Raw genomic sequence first — 18719 nt, forward strand, 5'->3', positions numbered from 1 at the left:
TATGTGCACGTGTGTGGGGGGGGGGGAGGGCATTTGTCCCGTGTTCAGGGAGGGGGGACGCCTTTAAGCCGAAACCCCGCCCTTCGGTCGTCATGGCAACGCCTCCCCCCAGTCGGGGCTCCCACATTTCAGCAGGTGCCTGAGCTGGAGCTCCCAACGCCACCGCCCGTGCCTCCGGCTCCTCGGCGTCCCTGCCTCCGGCTCTCCGCCCCACTCGCCCGCTCCCCCTGGCGGAGCGGGCGCGCCCCGGGGTGCTGCTCCCTGCCGCGCGCGCACCGCTCCTGGAGGTGCCTCGCCCCTCTCCTTCCCACCTCAGAATCTCCCGGTGGCTCGTTTGCTCTCCCGAGTCTCCGGCTCCTTCGCCCTTCCACCTGTTTCCCCAGAAAGGCAGGATCCTGGTCCCTGCTACGTTCCTGGGGCCATGTCAGGTCTGGGCCCCGGCGGAGGCGATTCGGAGGGGGGACCCCGGCCCCTCTTTTGCAGAAAGGGGGCTCTGAGGCAGAAGGTGGTCCACGAAGTCAAGAGCCACAAGTTCACCGCTCGCTTCTTCAAGCAGCCAACCTTCTGCAGCCACTGCACTGACTTCATCTGGTGAGGGAAGGGGGTTGGGGGCCTGAGGGCTGAGGAGCCGAGGGGTAGAGACTCCTGTCACACCGCACACCTGAGCGGGGAGGAAGAGGGGGCTGCAGCCCTGGCTCCTGGTCCTAGGGTAGGAGGGGGCTGGGGGCCTGGACTCCTGAGTCAGAGGGAGGAGGGGTTGGGGTCCTGGGCTCCCCGGTCTGAGGGAGAAGGGGGCTGGGAGCGAGAATTTCTAGGTTCCAGAAGGAAGAGGCAGCTGGGGCTCAGACTCCTGGGTCCTGCGGGAGGAGTGTTGAAGGACGCTTGCCTCCCACAGCTGGCAGGGGTGAGGGGTCCAGGTACCCTCTCCTGCGCTGACCTCAGATCCTTGACTCTCCTTGCAGGGGGATTGGAAAACAGGGCCTGCAATGTCAAGGTAAGAGCTGGAGGCCTGGACTCCTGGGACCCTCAGGAGGGTGGAGGCTGGGGCCCCACAGCCGGGGATGCTCGACACACGTGTTCTCTGGTCCCCAGAGAGGCGCGGGGGAGCCCGGGGCGGGGGGGGTGTGGCAGAGACACAGCCTGCGGTGGGGAGGGAGCTCTGACGGCTGGGCCACCGCGGAGGTGGTGCTGGGGGCCCCTCCCTCGGCCGGCTCCAGGTGGGGACAGATATTTGGAGAATCTGTTGCCATGGGAACAGGGAGATTTGGAAAAGGGGAGCTGACGGGGGGGGGGGGGGGGGGGGGGGGGGGGCTGGAGATGCAAAGTCAGAGCCCCTCAGGCTCCCGTCACCATGACGACACTGACTGTCCTAGGCAGGGGAAGGCCGGGTGGGGTCACCAATGGGTGGGTGGGGGCCGGGTGGGGCAGGCTGTTGTGGAGGGCGGGAGAGGGGGGCGAGTCCTAAAGCAACAGCTGCTACTGCTGAGAACAGAGTGAGTCAGGGAGGGGGGTGGTCTGGCAGCGGCGCCCCCAGACTCACTTCTGCCCAAGTTGCTGCTCTCTCGGTTCTGTCAGAGGATCTCTCTCTGTTTTCTCTCTTCACATCTGCCTGCATTTCTCCTCGATTTATCTCTGTCTGTGGGTCCGTATTTGTCAATGGGATCCTATTTTCTCTCCCTGTCTCTGTCTCTCTGTCTTTCTCTGTTTCTGTTTCTCTCTCTGTGTCTCTCTCTCTCTGTCTTTCTCTGTCCCGGTCTGTCTCTGTCTCTCTGTCTCTGTCTCTATCTCTGTCTCTCTCTCTCTCTGTCTCCATCTCTGTCTCTCTCTCTCTCTGTCTCCCTTTGGCTGTGTGTATGCATTAAGCTCTCTGTGCTCTGTGATTCTCTGTCTCTGTTTCTGTCTTTCTTTGGCTCCATCTCTTGAATTTCTGTCTCCCTCTCTTCATGTCAAGATCTCTCCTTTGATTTTCTGTCTATTGAACGCTCTCTATATTAGGGTCCCTCTATCTCTGCTTTTCTTTCCATCAGGGTTTCTCTCTCTCTTTCTGATTTTCTGTCTGTTGAGGTCTCTCTCTCGTCTCTGTGTTTCTATGATTCTCACCTTCAGTCTGCAGCTTTGTGGTTCATCGACGATGCCACGAATTTGTGACCTTCGAGTGTCCAGGCGCTGGGAAAGGCCCCCAAACGGACGTGAGTGCCCGGACACCTGGTTCTTCCTCCTTGGGCCGCACCCCCGCCCTCACCCCCTCGGCGTCCGTCCCAATTTCTCCTGCTATTTTTAAGGCTGGGAGGGGAGGGGGGCTGGAGAGATAGGGGGAGCTAGTCTGGCCCAGATTCCCTGCCCTTGGCCTGGAAAGGGGGAGTGTGAGGGGACTGAGACAGGCTGGGGACACAGGTGGGGGACAGAGAGGAGGCAGGGGTGAGGGGACCAAAGACTGGCACTAGACTGTGAACCAGAGGTCAAGAGATTTAAAAAACAGAGAGCTGAGGGACAGAGAGAGAGAGAAATATTGATGCAGGCACAGAGATCCACAGATAAGACAGAAAAAGAATCTCAGAGATGCAGAAAAAGATAGCGACCCAGACAGAGAGATTGAGATAGAGACAGAGAGACGAATGGAGCAGAGACAGTGACACAGGAGGAAGGGAAAGGGGACCTGGAGAGACTGGGAGAGACAGAGACAGAGAAACTCAGAGAGACAGAGGTGCAGATTCACGGAGAGAGACTAGAATAGAAAATGGTGGATATGGAGAACGGCTTAGGAGGTGCTGAGAGGAGGAGGCCCAGAGAGATCTTGCAATGCATATGCACACATGCATGTGCATAATGGACCTCCCATGCATGCACACACACGTGCATAACAGATCCCCCCACATATGCACACACGTACATATACAGACCCCCATGCATGCACACACACGTGTATATACAGACTCCATGTGCGTGCACACACACGTGCATATACAGACCCCCATGTATGCACACACATGCATATACAGACCACTATGCATGCACACACATGTGAATACACAGATCCCAACTGCATGCACACACGTGCATATACAGACCCCCCCCAGGCACACACACAAATTCCATGCATCCGGATTCCATGTGGTCACACACATATGTGCATATACAGATCCCCCCATGCACACCCAAATACAGACAACCTCTCTCTCCTCCCCTCCCCCCCACATCAGGGGCTTACAAGAACAGTCAACCCTGAGTGCCCATCCCTGATCCCTCCTTTACTTACTGTCTGGCCATGGGGCTTTTCTCTCTGAGCCTCAGTTACCCCTCTATAAAATGGAGCTGACGGCCTAGCATTGACCAACAGAACTTTCTGCAATGGTGGGCATGTTCTCTATCTGCACCGTCCAATAGGGCAGCCACCAGCCACGCATAGCTAGCTAGCGCGGCACTTGAAATCTAAATTCCATTTAATTTGAACTGATTTCAATATAAATAGCACATATGGTCAGTGGCGACCCTATGCGGATGGGGCAGCATCTATCCACACATCCCTAGGCATGTTTTGATAGTTCAGTGAAGTCAGGCAGGTTGAGTCTAGCCCGGGGTTTGACACAAGGTTGGAGATGGTTTTATGATTATCGGATGGAGAAAGAAGCAGAGAGAGAAATCGCACCAGAGAGACAGAGAGAGAGAGATCGACAGAAGTCCTTGAGGCATTTTGCCAGCTTGTCAGGTGAAGAAAATTGAAGTTGACATAGAGGATGTGACTTCATAGAACATATATTGAGCACCACTGTCTATCAGCATCTGTATGTGTTATTGATTGACTGCCCCACCTGCCCACCTCCACCACCAACACTACTTATGATTTATTTAGTGCTCATGGCGTACATTCCTCAGATATCTTGTATCCAGTACAGGATTGAATCTGCACCACAGCGCGTAAGGATAGGCGTTGTGCCTGTTCCCAGCTGAGCAGAGGCTCCCAGGCCAGGACACTTGCGCTTGAATCCCAGCTGCACCACGTATTGCTTCTGTGACCTTCGGGAAGCTAATTTACCTCTCTGCACTTTTTGATTTCCTCATCTGTAAAATGGGTGATACTCATGCCCACCTTATAGGACTGTTTTGAGGACTAAATGAACCAAATACTTGGCATGATACCTGGTACATAGCAAGATACAAAGTATTAATGATTATCATTGTAAAATGATTACTGTTGCTGATGAGGAAACAGAGGCAAATGGTGGGGAGGGGGGCTTTCCTCTACATCATTCTGGCTTTTTTTTTGTTCTTAATGCTTTTGCTCTTGTTGTGAAGAACATGGGTCAACGGCTTGAGAAGGGTTAAGGGCTTGACAAACCTGATTTCATTTAGTCTTTGCAAGATCTTTTCAGGGAAGGCTCACAGCCCCATTTTATAGGGAGGGGGCCTGAGTCTCTGAAAGGGATGGTGTGGGGGAGGCCACACAGGGTCAAAATTTGGACCCTGCTCTATTTGGAGCCCCAGTACTGTCTCCTTTTTAATAGTAACTTTCACCTTGAGAATAATAACATCAGCCTCTCTTCATAGAGCGCTTGTGTGTCAGGGACCCCGCCAGGGGTCTTTCACATACAGTATCTCATTTAATTCGGCAGGACCCCTTTGAGTTAGGGTCAGCTGAAGATATTTGGAGGCCCAGAGCATGGAAAGAGATCGTGGCAACCGCTAACACCTACCCCCACCCAAGTATAATACAAAATGGAATCCCCACTAAAAGGCAAAATAAATAAAAGTCCAAGAATGTCCTGAATTTTCACCCTAGGATAACTCTTGCAATGCATTCTTCGAAACAGGCAAATATCATATTGTTTAACCCTCAGTCATTGCTGGGGGGGTGGAGGGAGGAATGCTTTGCTGGTGTCCTAAATTCACGCTTAATTGGACTCTGTACATTTAGCATTGCTTCAAGATATAGATTGTTTATTTCCACTGTGCAGAGGAGGATGCTGAGGCTCCAAACTGGGCATTAACTTGCCCTAAATCACACTGCTGGGAAATGGCCTCTTTTTTGTTTTGTTTTGTTTTTGTGAGGAAGATCAGCCCTGTGCTAACATCTATTGCCGATCCTCCTCCGTTTTTTCCCCTTTTTCTCCCCAAAGCCCTGGTAGATAGTTGTATGTCATAGTTGCACATCCTTCTAGTTGCTGTATGTGGGATGCCGCCTCAGCATGGCTGGACAAGCGGTGTGTTGGTGCGCGCCCGGGATCCGTGTGCACTTAACCACTAAGCCACGGGGCCGGCCCCGGCCTAACTCTTATGTAGACCCAAGGCTATGTGGGGACTGCAATAAAAATCACTAATAATAACAGCAGTAGGAGTAACAGTACTGAGCACATTTAATATGCCAGGCCCTGCCATTCCGTTTACACTTAGTCTCTCATTTAGGACTCTCAGGGGCCTATAACTAAGAGGTCAGATTCTCCATCCCACAAGGGGCTCAGAGAAGGCAGATCTTCATGGGGCAGATATTGATGGAGGCTGACAATGAACAATCTGGGGTCCATGGTGGCTCACAAGTTCTCGGAGAACAGCTTATGGGAGGTGGCGAGAGTAGGGAATATGGGACATTGGAAGCCCCCACCTCCTTCAGGTTCTTCCAAAATGCCACGTTGTTATTGATGCCTCCCTGATCACTCTATTTCAAACTAGAAAGTAAACTTCATGTGGACAGGAGTTTTTATTTGTTTTGTTCACGGCTGGTCCCTGCACTGAGAACAGTGCCTGGCATACAGTAGGTGCTCAATAAATATTGCAGCGTGAGTGAGGTGGGGCAGCAGGAAGACTGGGAGAGCAAGGCGGAGGGAGGCAGAGTTCAAGGGTTGCTCTCCTAGGGTTTGAAGACACCCCTGCCGACAGCCTCTGACCCACCTTCTCTGCCCTAGGATCCTCGGAACAAGCACAAGTTCCGCCTGCACAGCTACAGCAGCCCCACCTTCTGCGACCACTGTGGCTCCCTCCTCTACGGGCTGGTGCACCAGGGCATGAAATGCTCCTGTGAGTCTGCACTCGCCGCTCAAGCCAGAACTTGGCGCTTCTGGGGCCCCTGCAGAAGCGCAGTGCCGGGCTTTCGGGCAACGATGGGGGATGGAGTCTGGGGTCGGGACCAGGACCTGAAGTGCCGCCCTCAATTTTGCCCGCCCAGGCTGCGAGATGAACGTGCACCGGCGCTGTGTGCGCAGCGTGCCCTCTCTGTGCGGCGTGGACCACACGGAGCGCCGCGGGCGCCTGCAGCTGGAAATCCGGGCTCCGACTGCGGATGAGATCCACGTCACGGGTGAGGCCCCGCTCTTTTATCCAAGCGTGCTGGGCGGTTTGAATTCACCCGCGCGGCCCCTGCCCCTTCCCGCCCGGGAAGGCCACGCCCTTCTTGGTGGTCACGCCCACATCCCTGACCCCACCCGGCCACGCCCCTTCTGGCTGGAAGCCCCGTCTTCAGCGTTGCCCCTGAAGCTTTCAACGCCTCTTAATGGCCATTCTAGGCATCGAGGTCCTTGAGAGGGAGGGATGAGAAAAGACCTTGTTCCGGGTTACTCCTGGTGATATGGCCAGGATCCTGATTCCTGCATCCTAATGGAGGAAGGGGCTGTGGGTCTGATTTCTGGGTCACTGGCTGGGGAAGGGGCTTTATGCCCTGTCTTCTGGGTCCTGGAGAGGGTCTCATGACCTGGTTCATGAGAAAGGAGGCTGAGAGCTTGGAATTCTTGATTGCTGACCGAGGGAGGCTTGGAGTCCTCTTCCTGCATCTCTAACCCGATCTACCCTCCTTCGCCTCCCCGCTCCAGTTGGTGAGGCCCGTAACCTCATCCCCATGGACCCCAATGGTCTGTCTGATCCCTATGTGAAACTGAAGCTCATCCCAGACCCTCGGAACTTGACAAAACAGAAGACCCGGACGGTGAAAGCCACACTAAACCCCGTGTGGAACGAGACCTTTGTGTTGTGAGCCTCGGGTGCAGGGGAGGCTGTGATGGCTGACAGAATGATCTGAGGGTCCTGGTGGCCCACAAGACCTCAGAGAGCAGCTAGTGGGAGGTGTTAGTATAGAGGGAGCTCAAAAAAGGGCAGAAAAAGGTAGTGGGAGAAGAGAATGGAGTGACTGAGAGAGAGGGACAGAGATACAGAAGCTGAGAGACAGACAGACTGGTCTGTGTGTTTAATCTCCATCAAAGCCCACCACTTTAGAGTAAGAGAGATGGGGAAGAGAGTCTCAGAAGAAGAGACACAAACCCAAAGAAAGACACAGATGAAATGGAGGGCGGGGGGTGATTTGCCAGCAGAGGAGTGGTAGTGGGTGGCAGGGAGAGAAAGAGAAGCCAACTGACAAAGACAGAAGGACAGAGACCCGGAGGGAGGAGGGGGACACAGTTTCAGAGTGGGAGAGAGATCTGGAGAGAAAGGCAGGAAGACAGGGATGGGAAGGGGCCAAGAAAGTGGGAGGAAGGGAGAGAGAGAGAGCTGTCTAGATTTACTTAGGGCCCCGATGCTGGGGAGGACCAGAGGTGGGAAGACACTTTACAGAGCAGGAAACAGACCCCAGCTCGCAGGGTTTGCCTCCTCCTCCAGCACCAAGGGTGGGGACGTGGGGGGAACCAGGAGCTGGGTCCCTCACTGCGCCCCACCCTTCCTGCAGCAACCTGAAGCCGGGGGACGTGGAGCGCCGGCTCAGCGTGGAGGTGTGGGACTGGGACCGGACCTCCCGCAACGACTTCATGGGTGCCATGTCCTTCGGCGTCTCGGAGCTGCTCAAGGCGCCGGTGGACGGCTGGTGAGGGCGGGGCCGGGGGGGGGCCTGGGCATCTCCATCCCGCTCTGTGCGTGGTCTCTCTCCTCTGGGCCACTATCTTCTCTCTGCCTCCCAGCGCTTCTCTCTCCCCCTCCCTCTGTCTCTCTTTCCTCCTCCTCCCTCTCCTTAGCTCACTCTTTCTCTCTCCATCTCTGTGTCTGTCTCTCTGTCTCTTTCCCCTCTTCTGATGTCTTTGCCTCTCCCACGGGTACCCCCGACCCCACCCATCTGCTCCACTCTTGCCCCACTCTGGTCTACGTCTGTATGTCAGGTACAAGTTACTGAACCAGGAGGAGGGCGAGTACTACAATGTGCCGGTGGCTGATGCTGACAACTGCAGCCTCCTCCAGAAGTTTGAGGTACCCAGACCCCGGCTTCCCCAAGGGGACCCCGGCCCAGCCTCCCACAGTTCAGAGCTGGCCTTTCCCTACACCCCTTGGCCGCCTACTAGTGCTGGGACTACAATTCCCAGAAGACCCTGGGGCTCCTTCCTCTGCATTTCTAGGGGACTCCTGTCCCAGGGTCTGATGGGAGTTAGAGTTCCTAACCATCCCCATGGCTTAGGGGGATTGTGGGCCCCCACCTCCCCCTCCAGGGCAATCTCTTACTTCTCTGGCAGCTCTGACTCTAGATTTCTTCTCTTTCAGGCCTGTAACTACCCCCTGGAACTGTATGAGGTGAGTAGAGGTGAGGCCGGGAATGCACACAGTTACATTCCTGTGATCTCTATCTCTCTCCATGTCTCCCTCCTCTGATGTCTGTCTTCATTTCCACACACATGGGCTGAGCACCTACTTGTCAACAGGTCTTGTGTATCTACCCCCAAGGGAGGGACACAGTCACAGATACTTAAATTCCAGGATGAAGAAGCATAGAGGAGGCGCCTGGGGGAAGGTAGTCAGGGAAGACTTCCCTGAGGAGGTGGCAACTGAACTGATCTTTGAGTTTTTCGGTCTCTGTATCATTGTGGCCTTTCTCTCCTCCACTCATTTTCTCACTCCCTGAACACTTGTTCCCTGAGGTGTCACAGAAGCTAAGCCCTGTTCTGGGTGTAGAATCCTGCCATCCCCCAGGAAGCTCCTCTTTCACTGTAGGAGAGAGTTACGGATAGAGACATTCACACAGGAGGAATGTGTGTGATAATGGAGATAGCCTCAGGCACTAGGAGTCCCCAGAAGTACGTGCACAGCCTGAGAGGGTCAGAGAAAGCTTCCCAGAGCTGTGAACCCTGGGGAAAGGAAGTGCAGGATTCCCTGGGCAGAGGAGGGCAGACCAGATTTTCAGGCCATAGAAGGAATGCTCTCTCCTTCATTTATTCTTTCAAAAAACTATTTTGTTAAGCCCCTCTGTGTGCAAGGCATGCTTCTACTGGGGATGTTGCAGCAAACAAGACAGAAAAAGAAAAATTCCCGCCCCCATGGGGCTCCCGTTTGGAGGAAGACATTAAACAAAATGAAGTAAATGATAATATGTTAGAAGATGGTGAGCGAGATGGAGAAAATTAAACATTAAGCAGGACAGGGGTGCTATTGGGGAAGATTTTGCTGTTTTAACTGCAGTAAGCAGAGAAGGCTTCACTCACAAAGTAACCACTGGGCAAAGACATAAAAGGTGAGAGAGGGAGCCATGAGGACAGTGGGGGAGAGCCTTCCAGGCAGAGGGAAGAGCATGTGCAAAGGCCCTGAGGTGGGAGTGGGCCGGGAGTATCTGTGACACAGCAGGAGGACAGTGAGGATGGTACAGAGGGGCATGGGGTGGGGAGAAGTAGGAGATGAAGTCAGAGAGGGAAGAGGGTGCCTTGGCAGTCATTGGAAGGATTATGGCTTTTAAACTGAATGAGAGGGGAAGGTGTCAGAGGTGGCCTGAGGTGATTAGACTTGAACAAGATGACTGCCTCTGTAGAGAATAGATGGTAGACAGTGGACAGAAGAAGGCCACTTAGATGGGAGTAGCTGGTGGCTTAGTCCAGGGGGACAGTGGTGGTAAAGGTGTTCAGATTCTGGGAATGCTCTGAAGGCTGAGCAAGAGGAAGTGCATTCAGCACTCGAGACTTTTCATCCATTAAACACCCTCTTGCTGACATCTGTTGTGTTCCAAGCCTTGCACTGGGTGATGGTGGAGAAACAGAAAGGAAGGAGACACAGTCTCTGGCTTTAATGGATTTTTGATTTCCGGCTCTGTTTTTTACCTGCTGTGTGACTTTCAGCAAGTTACTTAATGTCTCTGTGCCAATTTCCCCTTCTCTAAAATAGGGGGTGATAACAGGGTTTTCCAGAAGATTAATGGCATATAGTAAGCTATCCAAGTGTTAGTTAAATAATAAATAAACCCTCCAGGCTATGGGAAGTCACAGAAAGTTCTTAAGCCGAGGAGTGGGGCGGGGCAACTTTTTTTCCTCTCCATCTCTCCGTCTCTCCCCATCTCTTTCATTCTTGGATGCTGCCTCTCTTAGGGGCGTCTCTTTATCCCCGTCTGGGGTCTGACTACCTCCGGATCTCTCCCCTTTCTCACAGCGTGTGCGGATGGGTCCCTCATCCTCTCCCATCCCCTCCCCATCCCCTAGTCCCACGGACTCCAAGCGCTGTTTCTTCGGGGCGAGCCCTGGACGTCTGCACATCTCCGACTTCAGCTTCCTCATGGTTCTAGGAAAAGGCAGTTTTGGGAAGGTTGGATTCCTGGGGCTCTGGGGGAAGGGGAAGATGTCTGGGGGGAGATCAGATTTCTGGTCCTTAGGGAAGAGGTACGGAGGGAGGGACACTGGGCTGCTGAGTCCCCAAAGAGGGTTTGCTGGGGTCCCTGGAGAGGAGAGGCATAAAGATGGGGATACTTTCATTGAGGGCAAAGTCAGGGCACCCGGTCCCGTGAGAGAGAGAGGAAGGACCTGGGATTCTGTTTCTCTGTGTCCCCAAAAGGGAGGGGTAGGGACCTGCACCCTGGGTTGCCCAGATGGACTGGGCCTTTTGGGACTCTGTCCTAGGTGATGCTGGCTGAGCGCAGGGGCTCTGATGAGCTGTACGCCATCAAGATCCTGAAGAAAGACGTGATCGTCCAGGATGACGACGTGGACTGCACCCTGGTGGAGAAACGCGTGCTGGCCCTGGGGGGCCGAGGCCCGGGAGGCCGGCCCCACTTTCTCACCCAGCTCCACTCCACCTTCCAGACCCCGGTAAGGCTCGGGAGCCCTGCCTCCTCCCCCCTGGATGGATCAGGCATCTGCGTCGGGACTCTGAGTTTACGGCAAGGCAAAAGAACCTCATGCACTCTGATTGGGCGTGGCCGCAATCAGAGCTTTGATGGGCTCCTCGGTGGGCGTGGCCCCAATGCAGGTGCTCTGGAGGGGCGTGGCAAGGAGGCTGGGCTCCTGAGTGGGCGTGGCCTAAGCCAGCTTGGTCTCGAGTGGGTGTTTCTCGAGTAAAGGATTTTTGCGTAAAGGAGGGCGTGGAGGAGAATGTCTTCTGAGTGGGTGTGCCTACAATTGGGTTCCGAGTGACAAGGTCGTAGCTCTTGGATTATTCTGAGTGAAGGACTCGTCAGAAACGAGGCGTTTCCCCAAGATTGTGGAATGGAACAAGGAATCAGAACTGTCAAGGGTTTCAGAGGGCGTGATGACTTCCAAGAGCTCCGAAGGGGCGTAGCCAGCTTCCTGGGTTTAAAAAAAATTACTGTTATCAATTGCAAGTGAGGCCTGAACCATTTTGGTTCCTAATAGGTGGCTGGGATTGCATATGTGTGTGAGAGAGTGTGGAAAGAGGTTTTGGTATTCCCGGGGTTTCGAATGCGTGGTGGGCCTCAATCTTCAATTCTCAGGGCAGGACCAGAACACCTGATAGTTTGAACTAACAGGGGTTGGGGCGGGTGGACATTCTGAGGTGGCTGGGTGAGAATCTTCAGGGCCTCCCGGTGGGCATGGCCAGTTGCTCTGGATTTGTGATTGAGTATGTCCGGAGCCTTCCACGTTTGTCGGGAGTGGGCAGGAATGGACGGTTCCTACCCTTGGTGGGCGTGTCCTCGCCTCTAAGCCCCGCCCACTCCTCCTCAGGATCGCCTGTATTTTGTGATGGAGTATGTCACCGGGGGCGACTTGATGTACCACATCCAGCAGTTGGGCAAATTTAAGGAGCCCCATGCGGCGTGAGTCTCGGCCAAGAGAGGCGGGGGGGAAGGTGGAAGGGGGTGGAGTCCAGCCTTGGACTTTCTGACTCCCTACGCCCTCCTCCAGGTTCTACGCAGCGGAAATCGCCATCGGCCTCTTTTTCCTCCACAATCAGGGCATCATTTACCGGTGAGCAGTCCCAGGCCTGTCAATACAGGGAATCAGGCCCCTAGAGGGGAAGGGATTCGAACTCACGGCTCCAGCCGGCTGAACTCAACCCTTCCTGCAATCCCACCCCACCCCACCCCACTCCTAGGGACCTGAAACTGGACAACGTGATGCTGGATGCTGAAGGACACATCAAAATCACTGACTTTGGCATGTGTAAGGAGAATGTTTTCCCCGGGACCACGACCCGCACCTTCTGCGGGACCCCAGACTACATAGCCCCCGAGGTAACCCTAACTCCGCTGCTCTTGGCACGCTCCAAATTTGCCGAGTGGGTGTGGCTGGTTGTCTAGTATTCATAATGTGGGGGCCGACCCTGGGGTCTTTACGTGAGTCGTGGGCGTTCTAACGCGGAACAGCACAGAGCAGCCCATGTGCAGAGCATTGGAAGTGGGCAGAGCTGGGTCTCTAAATAGGCAGAGTGGGCGGGGCCTGTGGGTGAACGTCTAAAAGAGCTGGACCAGCTCCTAGGAATTCTAAGAGAACAGGGCCTGTTGCTGGACTATTCTAAGAAGACGGAGATGATTTCCAGTGTACTCTGAGTGGGTGGGGCCCTTCCCTGGAGAGCTTTAAGCATGTGGAGGCTGTCTCCTGAATCTTTCAAGTGGGCGGAGTATGCTCTGACTTTAAGTGGATGGAGCTAATGATCTGACTGTATATAAGTAGAGAGAGAATGTGTCCCGACTTTTCTCAGTTGAAGGAGGAGGTGGTGTTGGTGGTGCCATCCTTGATCTTTCCAGGTGGTTGGATGCTAGCGCCGAAGTAATCAATGTCAATGGTTTCAGAACCTGGCTGGGAATCAGAATCACCTGGGGAGACTGTGAAAAGTACACACATGTTCCTGACTCTGACTCTGGCCTGTTGAGGCTGGAATTCTTCAGGGCTGGGAACATCTATTTTTAAACAGCCCCCTAGATGAATCTGAAATGCAGCCAGATTTAAGAATCTCTGGTCTCTGAAATTTTGCCCTATGCACCTGCTATTGTAAGGAGAGAGTCCAGCTACCTAAATATTCTAGATGGGTGGAACTTGTGACTTGGCCCTTAGATAGTCTTTGTAGTTGGGACCAAAGGAATGTTCTAAGTGGATAAAGTTTGTTTCCCTAATTTTCCAAAGGATGGAGCTCTGGCCAAAGTATTCTGAGCGGGAAGAGTTTGCACTGAAAACACTTAAAGTGGGTAGGGTTCCCAGTGGATGAGGCCAGAGGGTTCCTAAGCCTCTTAGAGTACAAATCATGAGTCCTTGCCTTCCATCCTCCATTGCCAGATCATTGCCTACCAGCCCTATGGGAAGTCTGTTGATTGGTGGTCCTTTGGGGTTCTGCTGTATGAGATGTTGGCGGGACAGGTAAGGGAAACTGAGGAGAAGCTGGCTTGGCCCAAGGCAATGCGGAGTGAGGTGCCACCTGTTACGTGGCTTTTATATGAGGAGGAGAAGGCTGGGAAAGGAAGGTCTATAATCTATTGACTGTGCTAAGCAGCGGGAAAGTCTTGCCTGGATAGCACTGTCCGTGGTCCTGAAGCATTATTTTCACACAAGCCAGGGCTGCTTCACCCTTTATTGTGTCACGGACCCCTTCTCAGAACAATATTTTTAAATGCACGAAATAAGGGGCCGGCCCCGTGGCATAGGGGTTAAGTGCTCGTGCTCTGCTGCTGGTGGCCCGGGTTCGGAGCCCGGGCGCGCACCGATCCACTGCTTGTCAGGCCATGCTGTGGCGGCGTCCCATATAAAGTGGAGGAAGATGGGCACAGATGTTAGCCCAGGGCCAGTCTTCCTCAGCAAAAAGAGGAGGATTGGCATGGATGTTAGCTCAGGGCTGATCTTCCTCACAAAAAATAAAATAAAAATAAAAAAATGCACGAAATAATAAGATTACAAAAGAAATCAATCATATTGAAATATGTTTATCAAACCTTTAAAATTTTAATTGAATCTAACTTAACCAACTAAATAAATTTAATTTCACTGTATGCAGTTGCCTAAATATTAAACATTGGGATGTGGACATATATGTGACTTTCTGTTAGTGAAATAAATAGTAATACTCATAGTAATAGGAAGGTCTGCCAGTAATTCTGAAGCAGAGATGACTAATATTTTGAGATATCTGCAACTCTAATGTGAAAGAAAATATCTGTGATTCTATTGATGGTGAGGTCACAAGTACTATTATTGTGGTTTGTTGCCTACATTCATAATTGAAGAGAATGCTCAATTTCAGTTAGAGGTTTTAAAAAAATAATATGCATTATTTTTCCCCATCCAAGTTCACAGACCCCCTCAATTGTATAAACAGACTCCCTCTATACACCCCACGTTAAGAATCCTTGCCTTGGCATTGCTTTTCCTAATCCTAGAAAACTGGAGGCCACTCTTCCAACCAGGAGAATGCTTTTACATTTTCCTGCAGTTTTTTGTCTCTTCTATTTAAACGACATATTGCCTAATTAACACCCTACTGATTTACATAGCAGATAAAGAGAGAGAGAACAGCAAAGAGGTGCAGAGAGCTGAAGCATCTGAGATAGGAAACAAGAGAGTCTGAAAGAGAGAAAGATAAAGCTTTGGTGGCTTAGTCAAATTTTTCCCTTGGAAGTGCCAAGGGGGGTGGTTTGCATTCACGGTGGGTGATGAGGGTGTGAAGGTGGGGACAGGCAATGTGTCAAGTCTCTGACTCTATTTCCTGCACTTCCTTAGCCCCCCTTTGATGGGGAGGATGAGGAGGAGCTGTTTCAGGCCATCATGGAACAAACTGTCACCTACCCCAAGTCACTTTCCCGGGAAGCCGTGGCCATCTGCAAGGGGGTAAGAGCCCCCTGACTCCCAGATTCTCCAGACTCATAACTCATGCGCCCTACTGCTGCCCCCAGGGCTGCCCACACTGTGTCTCTTTGCACATTAGGAAAAGGCCCCCACTCCTCAAATCACTTTACTTCCATCTGCTGGAAAAGTTTATACAGTACAGAGATTTTGTTAGAACAATAATTTACTGCCCTGCTGCCACCTCCAGTCCAAGGATGGCCTCTATCTCATCCTCCTCTGCTGTCCCCTCTTCCTGGCTAACTGTAAGAAGTGTAGGAAGGCCAGGACCACCTCTCCAGGAAGGAGCAGGTCAGCTGGACCCAATTCCTGCCTAAGTCCTGGGGTTATGGAGTAAATGCAGGAGAAAGAACCTAGCCTAGAGCAGCTTTTCAATAGATGTTAGCACACTTCTGCTTCTCCATGTTTCTCTGACTGTCTCTCTCTGGGTTTCTGTCTCATCCCTCTGCCTCCATCCACATATGATGGGGTTTTCTGTGTCTCTGCCTTCTCTCTGTGTCCTTCGGGATTTCTGCCCACCTTTGGCATCTTTGTCCCTCTCTCTCTGGGTCTCTGTTACCTTCTTCCCCTCCCTCCCATACACACGTTCTCCGGATCTGTCCTCTGTCTGGACTTCTCTCCTCCTCTCTTTCTGGATCTCTGTATTCCCATTTCTCTGAGTCCCTGCCCTCATATCGGGTCTTTTTCTCTCTCTCTGGTGTTGGTCTCCTGGGTCTCCCTCCTCCTCTTTCTGGCTCTGTCCCCCCCCCATCTCCTCCATCTCCTCCCTTCTCTGGGTCTCTGCCCTCCCCCCTGGATCTCCCCTCTCTCTGGATCTCTATTCTCCCTTTTCTCTGGGTCTCCAATCTCTCCATCTCTTTCTCTCTTTCAATCTTTCCCTTCCTCCTTCTCTCCATCCCTTTCTGAGATTCTGCCCTTGTCCCCTTCCTCTCTGGGTCTCTCTGCCCCTCATACCCTCTCACTCTGATTTTCTCTTTCTCTATCTGTCCCTGGGTCTCTGGGTTTGGATTTCTTCCATCTCATCTCATTTGTCTTCCCTCTTCCTCTTCCTCTCTTCCTTCCTTCTTTTCCCTCCCTCCCCCGTTTCTTTTCCCCCTGCGATTCTTCTCTCTCTCCATCTCTGTGCTTGTGTCTCTCTGTTTCTCGGTCCTTGTCTTTCTCTTTCTCGTGCTCTGGGCCTCCCTGTCTGGGGCTCTGTCTGTCCGTCCGTCTCTTTCTGTGTTTCCCACAGTTCCTAACCAAGCACCCGGCAAAGCGCCTGGGCTCAGGCCCAGACGGGGAGCCCACGATCCGTGCTCATGGCTTTTTCCGCTGGATCGACTGGGAACGGCTGGAACGATTGGAGATCGCGCCTCCTTTCAGACCCCGCCCGGTCAGTCACCTTCAGGAACAAAACCTTGGTCCCTAGGGGGTGGGACCCAGGAGCTCCAATCCCTATATGTGGAGGTGGGTGTGATCCCTCTGCGGAGGGAGACATCTTCAGGGGAGATGCAGAGGCCACGAAGGATGTGCAAAGGTTCTAAAGAAGACAGGACATGGATACAGAATAGACGCACACCCAAGGAGTGGGCAGAACTTCATGTCCCCCTCTCGGTGTTTCCCACAGTGTGGCCGCAGCGGGGAGAACTTCGACAAGTTCTTCACAAGGGCGGCGCCAGCGCTGACCCCTCCAGACCGCCTAGTTCTGGCCAGCATCGACCAGGCGGATTTCCAAGGCTTCACCTACATTAACCCGGATTTCGTGCACCCGGATGCTCGCAGCCCCATCAGCCCGACGCCGGTGCCAGTCATGTAATCTCACCTGCCGCCACTAGGTGTCCCCATGGCTCCCTCGGCGGCGCCAGCCTCGGCCCCCACTTCACCACCCCCTTCCCGGTTCTAGATCTTGCTCCCCAGCCTTCTGGCCTCTGCCCCGGGGTTGCTAGATGCCCCACCCAAGCGATCCTGGCAGTCTGAACTCCATACAGTCTCTAGAGCCTTACTGCGTTCTAGATTCTGCTGCGCTGAGCCCTAGATTCTCACCCACCTCAGAGTTCTGGACTTTGCTCCTCCAGGTTCCAGAACCACCACCAACCCAACTCCATGGGGTTCTAGACTCCACCTTGGTAGAATCTATGCCTTTCCTTTTTTTTGCTATCTGGGAAATAGTCTCATGAGGTGGGCTGTTCCAGACTCGAATTCCAGAACAACCCCCCCACCTCCGAGGCCCCGCCCACCCCACTCCTTTCTGGAGTAAAAGTGGGAGGCTGTGCCCCCACGCTCCAGTGCCCCTCTTCCGCCCTCTGGGGATTCCGGGGATGTATGGAGGATTCTCCCCCAACTGTTCTCAATCAGCTTTTGTCCTAGATTCCCCCATCCTAAACCCATCACTGCTCGCCTGCCAGGTGCATGGCTCCAATCCTGCTCGAACCCCACCCCCACCCCAACGCCTGCCACTCTCGGGGACTCCCCTCCCCCCCCACTCCTCTTTGCCTTTCCCACCCGACCACAGCTGCTGGAGAATAAATTTGGGATGCTGATACTGAAGTGTTTGGATGTTTCTTCTAAGCTTGGAGCATGAAGGGGGTGCGGTGGTGGGACAATGACTGTACATAGACACAGAGAGAGAGACAGACAGAGGCTGGGGACGGGGCAGCAGGGAAAGAGGGAAAGCGCAGAGAGCCATAAAGGGAGGGGAGAAGACCACAGCAGGAGAGCGAAAGAACAGAGAACCCGAGAGAGAAGATACCCCGAGAGAGACCCACAGAGAGAGAGAGGCAGACAGAGACCCAGAGAGAGAGACAGGCAGACAGAGACCCACAGAGAGAGACGAGAGCCACAGAGAGGACCAAAGTGACACATGCTCAGAAGGTAGAGATGTGCACAGAGACCACTGAGAGTGTCAGGTAGAGACCCCGGGCACAGAGACGCAAGCATGCGCATATTCACCCAGAGCAACACACAAGCTTACAGACACACAAATACACACTGAGACCCAGCGACCGGGAAGTCCCGAGACGGAAGATGAAAGGCAAGCCTCCTGTAGAGAGACCCGCAGACTTGATCAGAGGGAGAGACCCTGAGACAGAGAAACCAAAACAACCAGAACCTGTGAGCTTAGGAATCAGCGACTGAGGCAGAAAGCAGACTGACGCGCCCTGGGGCCTCTTTCCCTTGACCCACTTGCGAGTGGGGGGAGTGGAGAGGACCGTCCAAATAGACCACACTTCCCAGAAGACACCGCAGCGGACCCTTCCCCCGAGTGCGGCCCCTCACCGCCAAGGCTGATGGGAAATGTAGTCCCTGGACACGGGCCGGTCAGTCGAATGTGCCTATGTCTGTGTGTTTGTGGGGACTGAGCCCCCAAGCCTCGCAGGCTCCCTCGAGACGCCCCGGCGTCTCTTCGTCCCTGCATGCTCTTGGGTTTCTGGGATTCAGTCTAGTTGGATGCTGGGGCTCCCCCGAGCCCCAGCACCGCCGCGATACCCCCATCCGGTCTCCACGGCCCCCAGCCCCCGCTCCGACCCTCGGCAGGCGGCCTGCCCCTTTAAGAGTGGCCCCGCTGACATCACGGCGGGGGGGGGGGTGGGCTGGCCCGGCTCCTGGCTCCGCGGCGGCTGCAGGACCCGGCTCTGCTCTGCGCCCGCCTGCTGCTCTAGGGACCCCGACCCGGGACGCCCCTTCCCGCCTCCTCCAGCCGCCCAGACCCCAGGCTCCTCCCCAGGCCTGTCCAAAGCCCCAGTCGTCATCAAGAGACCCCCAGGATTGCCCCTGCTGTCTCTCCTTCTCAGGTTCTCT

General features: G+C 53.9%; 1 protein-coding gene across 3 annotated transcripts; it reads left to right on the top strand.

Annotated features, from left to right (window-relative positions):
• The first annotated feature begins 235 nt into the window (after positions 1-235).
• On the top strand, positions 236-17461 carry PRKCG (protein kinase C gamma). Of its 3 annotated transcripts, XM_058530154.1 has the most exons (18): positions 236-591; positions 963-994; positions 2107-2189; positions 5898-6009; positions 6158-6289; positions 6798-6954; positions 7646-7780; positions 8070-8157; positions 8446-8475; positions 10312-10464; positions 10776-10964; positions 11838-11929; positions 12018-12080; positions 12208-12346; positions 13386-13466; positions 14820-14927; positions 16174-16314; positions 16549-17461. In XM_058530154.1, exons 1-18 carry the CDS (start codon positions 422-424, stop codon positions 16735-16737), a joined length of 2094 nt encoding a protein of 697 aa, XP_058386137.1. In that variant the 5' UTR covers positions 236-421; the 3' UTR covers positions 16738-17461. The 3 variants fall into 3 exon arrangements, with proteins under 3 accessions (XP_058386137.1, XP_058386139.1, XP_058386138.1); XM_058530156.1 differs by lacking the exon at positions 16174-16314; XM_058530155.1 differs by lacking the exon at positions 13386-13466.
• The last annotated feature ends 1258 nt before the right edge of the window (positions 17462-18719 follow it).

The sequence above is a fragment of the Diceros bicornis genome, chromosome 34 (genome assembly GCF_020826845.1).
Source record: "Diceros bicornis minor isolate mBicDic1 chromosome 34, mDicBic1.mat.cur, whole genome shotgun sequence".
NCBI classification, from domain to species: Eukaryota; Metazoa; Chordata; class Mammalia; order Perissodactyla; family Rhinocerotidae; genus Diceros; species Diceros bicornis.